An 11,866-nucleotide genomic window follows, 5' to 3' on the forward strand; every position below is an offset into this window, starting at 1 on the left:
CACGCACCGTCCAGAGACCCCCATTCCACTCACTAACGCCTCGAGCCTCCACCGCCCGGCACCGACTCCTACGTCGGCCACCATTCACCGGAGAGCCCCTGGGGGGGGGGTGTCCTCCTAAGCCCCGCCCCCTCACGTAAGTTCGTGCCCCTGGTACATCGCCCAGGCGCGCCGGAAGCCCCGCCCCTGGTAGTTGCTAGGCTCCGGCAGCCGGAAGTCCCGCCTGCCGAGGAGTCGTCGCTGCTGCTGCTGCCGCCGCCTCCGTTGTTGTTGTGGTCGCTTCTCCGAATCCGCGGCTCAGAGAGCCGCCTCCGTCGCCTCCCGCCGCCATGAAGTGGATGTTTAAGGAGGATCACTCGCTGGGTAAGCGCGGTCGGCCTGACCGGGCCCCGAGCCGCGGCCCCTCCCCCACTCGCGCCGGGCCGCTGGGTCGCCAAGGCCCCGCCAGCCGGGGCGCCTCCTACGGACCCGTGTAGCCCCCCACCCACCGCGGACCTTGCTGAAGTCCGTGACCGGGGCCGCGGCCGGGGATCGGGGGGCGAGGACTCGGGGCGTCTGCGGGTGGCGAAGGGCGGACAGGAAGATGGGGTTCCGGGAACCAGGGGACGACTGGCGGGCAGACGCGACAGTCAGCTCGGTGTACTTCTCTCCCAGAACACAGATGCGTGGAATCCGCGAAGATCAGAGCGAAGTACCCCGACCGGGTTCCGGTGAGTGTGGACTCCTTGTCTCCTCACCCCTCTGTCACCCTTAGAGTCTTGGATCGCTAGGCCATGCAACAGTTGATAAGGTCTCAAAAGTGTAGCCGGAGACCGGGTGGGTTTGGGCTGGGGCCGGCCCAAGCTTGGGGCGCAAGAGGGTGGTGCTGTTCAGGGGCATCAGTGCTGAATCTTCCGATCTAGGGCAGCAAGCTGCTTGCAGCCTCTAGGCTCCCTCGCCAATTATGTAAGGAACCGTGTTCTAGGACAGGGCAACAGGTCACTTCCACTTTGGGGAACGGTGGTGGAGGGAGACTGTCACTTGGTCTTTGATATGGTACCATAGTCACAGGACATTCATCTTTCACTTTGAGCCTTTAACTTGTAGTTTCTGTTCACCCTGATTCTGTCATCCTTGCTTTACCAATAAATTTGAAATGCCACCGTTTTGTCTTTAATCAATAAGTATGATGCTATGTTTCTGCCGTAGTTGGGGAGATGGTTTCTGCTATCCTTATTGATTTTTGAAGGACACAAAGTCTTATTATTGGAGCTCTTTGCTTGTAAACAGTTCCTTTGAGGAGAGAATTAGGAGGACAAATGCTAACCTGTTTAGAGAAGCAACAGGCCAAATAAATACCTTGGTTCTTGGGTGGCTGCGATTGTAGAGCCTTGCCGTTAACTCATCTTTCCTTCTTTCCACTCTTGCTTGGGACTATAATTCTCCAGTGGTGTGGATCTGTTCTGGGGTCCTGGATTAACAGACTACAGATGAAACTCTGGCCAGATAATCTTTCATCTGCTTAGATAAAATGTTAGAAAGTTTGCCGGGTGGTTGTGGTGTTCACTTTTAATCCCAGCACTCAGGAGGCAGAAGCAGGCAGATCTCTTAGTTGGAAAGGTGGAAAGTTTTGTAGCTGAGGTCAGAGAGGAGAGATGTAATTGACCAAAGATAACATTTTTTTTTTTTTTTTTATCAGTTCTGGACCTCCAGAGTGTGGCTTATTAAGACATAGGAGTATTACTCATGCCGTGCAGTTTCCCATGCATTTCCTTGCCCACAGTGTGCTCATCAGACTGTGAAGGCAGAGCTTTGTGCTTACTGCACTGTGCTCCTTGTCCCGCCCCTCCTTCCCCTCTCATCTGGTGACAGTGCTGGGAATCAAGCACAGGTCTTGGTGCATGCGAGGCAAGTGCTGCTCTTTGCTGAAGAACAACCTCCCCTGCTGACATATCTTGACTTTTCCAGGTGATTGTGGAAAAAGTCTCAGGCTCGCAGATTGTTGACATTGACAAAAGGAAGTACTTGGTTCCCTCTGACATCACTGTGGCCCAGTTCATGTGGATCATCAGGAAAAGGATCCAGCTTCCTTCTGAGAAGGCCATCTTCCTGTTTGTGGACAAGACAGTCCCACAGTCCAGGTGAGAGGTGTTTACTAGCTATGTCTCTGGCTTAGAAATTCATTTGCTGCTTGTAAAACGCAAACCTTAGGAGGTATAAAAGCTTAAGAGTTCTGACTACAGCTCCTTTTTTTTCCCCAACTTGGTTTTTTTGAGACATGGTTTCTCTGTGTAGCTTTGGCCGTTCTGAACTCACTTTCTAGACCACACTGGTTTCCAACTCAGGAGTTTCAAACCTATATCTGCCCCCTTGGGATTAAAGGCGTGTGCCACCATGCCTGGCTCCAATTGAAACTCTTTTGTCTATCAGTAGCTTCAGGAAAAAACATAGGGGCACAATTATGTATGTACTCTGTTAAGAGAATGGAACAGTGTGTGTGTAAGCCAGAGGTCAGCACTGGGTGTCTTCCTCAATTACCTCTTTACCCTATTTACTTTTTTAGACTAATGCTTATTTTTTGTTCACTTTTAAAAAATTGTGATTGTGTATGCATGTAGGTGCATGTGGAGGTCAGAGAACAACTTTTGGAGTTGATTGTCCCCTTCCACCATTGGCACTGAGGACAATTGTAAGGCTCGAAACAGGGTCTCACTGAACTTGGAGCTGACTGATCTAAACTCAGGTCTTCGTGTTCACACAGCAGGGAGTGTACCGAGTCACCTCCCCGCCACCAGATCTGGACTTAAAAATGTACCCCTTGGAGCCTCCTGGCCTCTGGCTTCCACATACACAGGCATACCCCATACCCTAAACAAATGACTCTCAGAAATTCTTTAAAACCATTTAGAACTTTCTTGAGCTTAAATCATAGTAGAACTGAGACCTGAAGTGAGGTTTTCACCTAATGACTCATGTAAATTGGTCCCATTTCTCTCTAATCAGGAACCTGTAGGTCCGGAAGAGGCTCATCTGTAGCTCATCATTCTGCTCAGTTACCTCTAAACATAGCTCTTTGCTCTTTTGAAAGTCAGTATCTCCCAGCTCCACAAGTCTGATAAAGTGACTATGTCCAGTCAGGAGCAGTGAGTGACATCTATGCAGTACCTTCCTTGGTACCACCTGCTTTGACGGCCAGTAAGACTTGACTATTATGTAGCCTAGGAGCAATTTTTTTTTTTGGTGGTGGTGGTTCTTGTATTTCCACACAGGGTTTTTCTGTATAGCCCTGGCCATCCTGGAACTCTCGAGTTATAGACCAGGCTGGCCTCAAACTCAGAGATCTGCTTGCCTCGCCTCCCAAGTGCTGGGATTAAAGGCATGTACCACCATGCCTGGCTTTAGAAGTGATCTTTGTAATATAAATTGGTATTAGAATTTAGGCAGGGGCCATTACAGTTTCCCTCTTGGTATAACTCACAGCCTGGCTTTAGTCCTCCATGGAAAGAAGAAAATAGACTAGCTAGTTGAAATTTGGTTACTCCTTTCCCATTATTGATTGGGCATTTAAAAACCTGAGCCAGATTTTGGTCTTCATGTGTTCCCTCAGTGTGAGTTTCTTGTCACATCTGATTTTAGTGACCCAAACTAGGTTTCATACTACCCCAGAAGTAATATTTCTAACAGGTTAAGCTTTCAGAGTTCTGGGAACTAGCCTAGTTTGTCAAAATATAACTCACTGAAAACTACAAAAGACACTTTACAGAGTTGCACATGCCTATAACCCTAGCTCTTAGGACCCTGAGGCGGGATTTCAAAATTCAAAGAGAGCTTGTAGTTATACAGAGACCCTGTTTCAAAAAGAAAGTTCCAGAAGAGGCTTATGCTGAGTTTTAGACTTTATTTCTATTGAAGGCGAAAAGCTCTGGCTATATTCTCTTGGTCTGATTTCTTTGCAAATCTCTACTACCTATATTTCTGGTAGAGAGGCAGTACAGGAGAATGCTGGAAGCTTCTCTAAAGCCAGTATTTGTCTGAGGACATAGGAGAAAGACCAGGGACTGCCCACTGGGTGCTACTGGTCTTTTAATACCTATAGCTCTGGTGATTTTGTCATCCTTGGGTCCAGACCCCCTTACCTAGACTTCCTTCACAGGCTTTTGGGGAGTATGTTGTTGGGTATGTACTTTACCAAGGGAGGAAGGCCAGGCATCTATCCATGGGGTCACTCTTGGCTCTCCTTCAAGTAAAGGAGGAGGCCAGGCGGTGGTGGTGCACGCCTTTAATCCCAGCACTCGGGAGGCAGAGCCAGGTGGATCTCTGTGAGTTCCAGTAAAAGGCGCAGAGCTACACAGAGAAACCCTGTCTTGAAAAACAAAAAAAAAAAAAAAAGAAAAGGAGGAGGTAAATCTTCCTTTATAGCTTTTAAAACCTGTACAGCACCTAGATTCTGTTTTCTCCTTCCTGGAGATGGTGGCTTCCTGGGAGGAAGTAGGATCAATGGCATAGGTTGATTTTCCTTAATGCTGAGCCTCTGGCATAGTTCAGGGCCTTGTCTTGCTAGGCCAGTGCTCTACTAGCCACATTCTCAGTCCCCGGGACTTAATGTCTAGAGACATTGAGATTTCTCTGGCACCACAGAATCTAGTGATTTGAAACAGTTTATAGGTCTCATTACCTATTTCCTCCCTGTTGTCCCTGAAGTATAAATTGAGTTGGAAGTGAAAGTGGTTCTCAGGGCAGCAGAGTACTTTCTAGAAAAACAAACGGGCTGTCATTTTTCCCATTTGCTTTTCTAGTCTGGTAAGACTCTATCCTAAAGCAGATTATATTCGACCAAAGTTAGGATTTTAGGACTGAGTGACCAGAACCCCAGAAATCAAATTCTGACTCTAGAGGATGAAGAGAACACCAAGACCCTTAGCACTGAAGGTCCCAGGTAATGACTTCTTTCCCTGCTTGATGCAGGCCAATCTGTTTCATTTGGGAGTTTTATTACAAAGGTAATTGTTGACGGGCAGTGGTGGCATATAAAGTAGATCTGAGTTCAAGGACAGCCTGAAGAGATGGTTCAGTGATTAGCGCTGGCTGTTCTTCCAGAGGACCTAGGTTCAATTCTCAGTACCCAAAGGGGGAAAAAAAGACCCCATCTTATAAACAAACAAACAAAAGTGGATTTAGAGATGGGCAGTGGTGGCACACGCCTTTAATCCCGGCACTCTCAAGAGGCAGATAAAGATAGATCCTTGTGAGTTCATGGCCAGCCTTGTCTGCAGAGCCAGTTCCAGGACAGCCAGGGCTGTTACACAGAGAAACCCTGTCTCAAAATCTAACAAAACAAAACACCCAAAAACATTTGTTAGCCAGGTTTGGGGTAATATACACTTTTTTTTTTTTTTTTTTTTGGTTTTTCCAAGACAGGGTTTCTCTGTGTAGTTTTGCGCCTTTCCTGGAACTCACTTGGTAGCCCAGGCTGGCCTCCAACTCACAGAGATCTGCCTGGCTCTGCCTTCCTAGTGCTGGGATTAAAGGCGTGCGCCACCACCGCCCGGTGATATACACTTTTAATTCCAGCTGTTGGCAAGAAGAAGCCTTCTGGGGGAATACAGTGAGACCCTGTCTCCTAACAAAAATCAAAACCGAAACCCAAATTTGTTTATAAACAAAGAGGCAGGGGACACCATCAGTCAGACCCATGCAAATGTAAACACCTATCATAGCCCAGAGCACCACAAGAGTCTCTTTCCTATACCTGGTGGTGACAGCTTCACCTAGAAGTGTTGCCAGGTTCAACAGTACACGGGTTATGTGTCAAGCTGAACACAGGTGCTAAGCATGGAGAGTGGTAGTTAGTACTAAATACAGTTATAGGTTCCCTTTTCTTCAAAAAAAAAAAAAAAGAAAAGAAAAAAAGAAAGGTAAAGGAAAGGTAGTGGGATCTGGATCTCAGCTGCCTTTTCTTTTTCTTTCCTGGGTTTTATGTTTGTTTGAGACAGGGTTTCTCTACATAGCTCTTGCTGTTCTAGAACTCGCCATGTAGACTAGGCTGGCTTTGAACTCAGAGATGCACCTGCCTCTGCCTCCTGAGTGCTGGGATTAAAAGCCACCATACTGCCTTTTTCTTGTTGCATTAGAAAGTTGAGTTCTCTGCCTAGGTGCTTGCCTCAAGAATCTGGTTCTGCACAGAAGAGGAACTACCCCTTGATGCAGACAGAACTGAGAAAGACATTGGGAAAAAGTTTCCCAGTCGTTGTAGTGGAGGGGAACCCAAGTCTGATCTTTGTTCTTTGTTTAAAGCATGGACAAGAATGTTAGTTCCCTGTTTAAAACAGAAACAAAGCTGGATGTTGTGGTTCACACCTTTAATCCCAGCACCAGAGACAGGCAGGCAGATATCTGTTCAAAGCCAGCCTGGTCTACATAGTGAGGCTCTGTCTCAAACAAAACTAAACCACAACAAAAAAAACATAGAATCAGGAATGTGGCTGGGCGGTGGTGGCACACACCTTTAATCCCAGCACTCGTGAGGCAGAGTCAGGGAGATTTCTGAGTTCCAGGACATCCAGGGCTACACAGAGAAACCCTGTCCTGAAAAATATTGAAAAATAACACAAACAAAAGAAACAGAAATGTGTTATTGAATAAATATCTTCAACATGTTGACAGTTTGGCCTGGAGAAACCAGTGTTGCTGAATATGGTGTTTGGTTGGTGGCTTCTTGGTCGGAAAGAGGTCTTAAAGGATGATGATTTTAGGGTCCATCTTTTGTTCAGAAGTGTGCTTAAACTTACAAATTTTGGTCATTTCTGGGTAAATACTTCTTCAGAAATGGCTATTGGTCTGGTGAAGATGGCTCAGCAGGTAAGGTACTTGCCACTAAGCTTGATGGTCTCAATTTGCTCTCTGAATCCACATGGTGGAAGGAGAGAACTGAGTCCTGTTTTTGTTTTTTTTTTTTTTTTTTTTTTTTTTTTTTTTAAGGAAAGGTGTGTTTTAGGAATGGCAGATTTGTGCAAGAGTAACACATGATAGGAAGGAATAGTCAGCTCTGTGTGTTTTGGTTTGGGTCCATTAGGTTTGCACTTGACAACCAATGCCTTTCAGGTTCCTCGGTACTGGTCATTGACTCCTGCCTCACCCCACTGTCCTGCCTTGCTGAGAGACAGGGAAGCACATGAGCTGTACAGCAGATGGCTGGCCAGGTGTTCATTACTCCAGCCCATTTATGACTCATTCCTCCATGCCCTGCCTGTGGTTGGGAGTCAAGGCAGTTCCACTGGGGTTGGGCACCCACCTGAGTCTTAGGTCAGCGCCCCCCCCCCCCCCCTCCATCCACAGGGCTGTTGAGAAGCAGAAAGCGAATGTTTGCCTTTGGTTGTCATAGCTAATCCTGGGCCTGGTTCTTCTTAGGACTTGACTTTACTGTTGGTCAGTTCCTCCACAGGAGAAATGGCTGCCCGGATCTTCGTGACCCCAAATGGAGGCATGGGAGCATCCTCTAGGGAACAACTGTGATTCCCTTTACTCAGCACTCAGAATTCCATCTCACCTTAGATTGACTCCATGGTTTGCATTTGCCATTGGCATTTTCCATTTCTTTACTAGTCAGAACCAAGAGTTTTGAAGGTAGAAGTGCCCCCTGTGCCCAGAGCAGAATTCTTTCCAGATGCCTTCATGTAGTACTGGATACTACAGCACTAGAATGCAGTGTACTTTAAGGCTTTGGGTCTCTACAGACACTTCCCAGTAGCTTAGGTAGGAAGCCTTGGAACTGTGGTCTGACTTCCTTGGTCTAACTATCCTGCAGGCTTGGGCAGCTTGCCTATCAGATAGGTTTAGGTCTGTCTCTGTGCTTTAGGAACCCTGACCATTTTAACAGTGCCTGCTTAGTGCAGGTGCTCAGGCCTTGCTTCTGAGAGGGACACTCATCCACCCTGAGGTATATAGAACATGTCCTCAATTGACAAATGCCTGCCTCTGCTACAAATTCTCCTGTACAGGTTGCGTTTTGCCTCCTGCCTGTGCTTCATTTGAGTAAACTTTGAATGAGACATTTGTTAGTATGTGTTTGAGAAACGCTGTTCTGAGGAAGGTCCTTGCCAGAGGTACAAAGATCTAATGCTAGGTCATTGGGACAAGCCTACCTGTGTGTTCACTTGGAGGCAGTACAGGTTGGTGATAAGAATATTTTCTAGTTTTGTGGATAAATTATTTGTCTATGTATTTTATTCCTTTGAATTATGGGTTGTGATAGTATTGACTTCAGGTTGTTGTGAGGATAAAAAGAATATGTACAGTACTTAGAATAGAGCTTAGAGCGTTAGGGTAGATAAGATTTTTTTTGTCGACCTCTATAGCTGCTCAGGAGGATCTCTGAGTTCAAGGCCAACCTGGTCTACTTGTGGAGTTTGAGGACAGTTAAGACTACATAGCAAGACCTTGTATCAAAAAGTTAGCATGCCTTTAATCCTAGCACTTGGGAGGCAGATGAAGGAGGATCTCTGTGAGTTCAGTCAGGCTAGCCTAGTCTACAGAGCGAGTTCCAGGATAGGCTCCAAAGCTACAGAGAAAAACAAAATAGGTGAAATTAACCGTTTATTTAACTTAGAAAATGTAAAAAAATTGTCATTTCAATGTGTATCCAAACTCGCCGTTTTATTTCTGAAATCTTGTGTTTTTACACTTAGCCCATCCAGTTCAGATGGCACATTGCAGTTGCTGAATAGAGATAGTAATCTGTTTTCAAAGCAGCCGTATAGAATATTCTTCCTTAACAATAGGGATTTGCCGGGCGGTGGCAGTGGTGGTGCACACCTTTATTTAATCCCAGCACTTGGGAGGCAGAGGCAGGCGGATCTTTTTAAGTTTGAGGCCAGCCTGGGCTACAAAGCAAGTTCTAGGGCAGGCACAAAGCTACACAGAGAAACCCTGTCTCAAAAAAACCAAAAAAACCCCAACAACAACAAAAACAACAGGGATTTGATTAAGCAGTGCTGTTCAGAGAAGTTGGCTTATTTTCTTTTTGTTTGTTTTTTTTTTTTAGATTTATTTATATGCATGAGTTTTATCCACATGTATATATATGTATGCACCATGTCAGAAAAGGGTGTCAGATCCCCTAGAACTGGAGTTACGGATGGTTGTGAGCTGCCATGTGGGTACTGGGAACAGAACCTGGGTCCCCTGGAAGAGCAACAGGTGCTCTTAATTGCTGAGCTATCTCTCCAGCCAATCTAGAGTTTTTTCACATATTCCAAATTGAGAGGCTCACATGGAGAGATTTTGTGATTGCAGAAGATGAGACTTTTTCTTATGCATACTCATCCCTCATATTATTACTTAATAATCTACCCACATAGCCATCCAAGGAACCATGCAAATGGGGTGGGAAGTGAAGCAGGAAAGCAAAAACTCCCCTTGTCGATGTTGCGCATTGGTCTCAGACAGCAGGGGCACCAGCAGCAGAGCCAGGGAGGAGTCATTGCTTCACAGAGTTGAGGTTCTGGATCCCTCATTTTCTCCACTGGTCCTTGGTTGGCTATGTATTTGTTTTTGAGACAGAATATTATGTAGCCAGGCTGGCCTAGAATTTGATATGTAGCTAAAGGTGACCTGGAACTTCTGATCATCCCGTCCTCAGTGCTGGGATTACAGGTCTGGGCCACCATACCTAGGCTTTGTGCAGTGTGAGAGGTTGAACCCACGCAGTGGGTATGCTATGTAGGCACTCTACCAGCTGAGCTACACCCCTGCTATGTCCGTATTTAAACAACTGTTGTGACCAGGGCTCGTTCTTGGATCAGCATCTTACTGCTGGTTCTGGTTGACCCAGCACTTGTGGTCATATGATGGCATGAGTATGGTCACGTGGCCAGGGTTTGCATGAGGTTGCAGTAGGTGTTACTACTCTCATTGAGACAACTCAGTTCCCTGGCAGAGAACTGGATTAGTTCTCCACTGCAGTCTGTTTCACAGCATAGGGAAATCTGATTTTCCACCCACATGTTTAGTTTAAGGAATCTTATTTTTGGAGGCTCTTTGGAAGCTTGAGCAATCTTTTATTGCATTTTATTCTTTTGCAGTAGTGGGGATCCAACCCAGGGCTTCACCCCTGCTGGGCAAGCACTCTGCCACTGAAGTACATCCCTGGCCTAGGGAAGGTTTCTTTAGATCCCAGATACAGTGGGAACTTGGGCATTGTACACAAGGGTCTCTTTGATCATTCTGTATAGATCTCTGGGGTCTCAGAGATTGTGGCCTGGGAGTATTGTTCATAGTAAGTATCCACCTGTACCTTTGATACTGAGTCTAAATTATAAATATTCAAATAAATACCCTGAAGAGGAGAAGCCAACACGTTCTTGCTTACAGGGGTCTTTCATGGGGACGGTCCTTTTGTTCTTTCTTTAGCTTATGTTGCCCATCATTCTGGTCATTTAAGTCATTAGATGCCTTTGGGAGGAGTTGGCTTCTTGAGAGGCTTCAGAGTGTGCAGGGACTTCTGGTGACTGCCTGCCACTGGACCTGGCTCCTGGCTTGTTGTAATCCTCTCCCCATTTTTTTGTGGTGCTGGAGATTGAACCCAGGACCTTGTGCTTGCTGTAAGGGCTGTACCACTGAGCCACCCGTCAGCCCCATCTTCATTTTTTTCATGCTCTGTATTCTTTCAGTAGAACAGATTGCAGGGCACAGCAGGTAACCTGAATTATTTTTGCCTCCCAACCATCAACCACAATGCTTCTCATCCTTAAAGTCTCATTTTTCTACTTGATACCTGGACTCAATTCTCAATGATTTTTTTTTCCTTTTTCTCTTTCAAGCCTAACTATGGGACAGCTTTACGAGAAGGAAAAAGATGAAGATGGATTCTTGTATGTGGCCTACAGCGGAGAGAACACTTTTGGCTTCTGAGGGCCAGTGCTTGCTAGGTGCACCGTTCCTGCTTGTGTATCTTGTAAATAACTGGCTGTTTTCAGTTGCTCTGCCAGAGCCTCTTCACATAGACCCTACTAGTGCATTTGTAACTGGATTTATTTCTTGATATATTGGAAGGTTTTGTTTCCTTAGATTAGTAAATTATACAGAGTTTTATTTTCAGTTTTCTTTTGTGCACTGTCCTCATGGCTATATGCTCCAGGGAACCCGTCCTCTGGGAATCATATTTAATGAAGATATTTCCATAATGAAGGGAGGTAGGTGTGGTACTAAAGTGAAAAGGAGGGAGTGGTGATGCTTGTTCTGGATTATGTTCCAAGTGTTAGATAGCTAAGTATTAAAAGCACCCAAATTAAATCCTTAGCAATCAGAACACACTTGCTTCACTAGATTTTGCCAACTGCAAATCATGTTGGACTGAGCTAATCTGTTCTTCTTTCTGAGACTATTAAGGTAAATAATTAACAATAAAACTTACTCTTATAAAGGCATTACAGTGTGACCATGTCCTTTATTCACCTTCTTTTGGATGAGTCAGAGAAATGGTTCCTGTTTATCAGTCCTGGAGAAGGGCTTATGGGCCATGTCAGCGTAGCCTAGGATGGGAAGTGGTGGCTGCTATCATAAAAAGGGATTGTTTATTTTTCCAGTGGCTAATAAATACAGTTACAAGATTTGGGTACCAACACTATGTAAAAAGGCATACATTTCAAAGGCTCGCTTCTCCCACTGTTCTGATCTCTACTGCTCATGGGAAATTGACTTGTAGGGGCTTCTTTCCATTATTTATTTTAGTAGCATAATTAAGTATGAATATATGCAGATACATTTTTAAAAAAGATTATTTATTGGTGTTTTGCCTTTATGTATGTCTATGTGAGAGTTTCAGATCACCTGGAAACTGGAGTTATAGACAATTATGAGCTGCCATGTGGTGCTGGGAATTGAATCCGGG

At 45.5% G+C, this 11,866-nt stretch overlaps 1 protein-coding gene across 1 annotated transcript; it reads left to right on the plus strand.

Moving 5' to 3' along the window:
• The first annotated feature begins 207 nt into the window (after positions 1 to 207).
• Gabarapl2 (GABA type A receptor associated protein like 2) lies at positions 208 to 11,402 on the plus strand. The gene is made up of 4 exons (XM_036189097.1): positions 208 to 363; positions 655 to 710; positions 1,948 to 2,120; positions 10,797 to 11,402. Exons 1-4 carry the CDS (start codon positions 330 to 332, stop codon positions 10,885 to 10,887), a joined length of 354 nt encoding a protein of 117 aa, XP_036044990.1. The 5' UTR covers positions 208 to 329; the 3' UTR covers positions 10,888 to 11,402.
• The last annotated feature ends 464 nt before the right edge of the window (positions 11,403 to 11,866 follow it).

The sequence above is a fragment of the Onychomys torridus genome, chromosome 5, assembly GCF_903995425.1.
Source record: "Onychomys torridus chromosome 5, mOncTor1.1, whole genome shotgun sequence".
NCBI lineage: Eukaryota > Metazoa > Chordata > Mammalia > Rodentia > Cricetidae > Onychomys > Onychomys torridus.

Bases quoted from the DNA above. Each gene is read 5' to 3' on its own strand.
- Gabarapl2 (XM_036189097.1), top strand. From the start codon at position 330: ATGAAGTGGATGTTTAAGGAGGATCACTCGCTGG. The intron at 364-654 runs GTAAGCGCGGTC...CTTCTCTCCCAG, and splicing joins TAAGGAGGATCACTCGCTGG to AACACAGATGCGTGGAATCC. The intron at 711-1,947 runs GTGAGTGTGGAC...TGACTTTTCCAG, and splicing joins AGTACCCCGACCGGGTTCCG to GTGATTGTGGAAAAAGTCTC.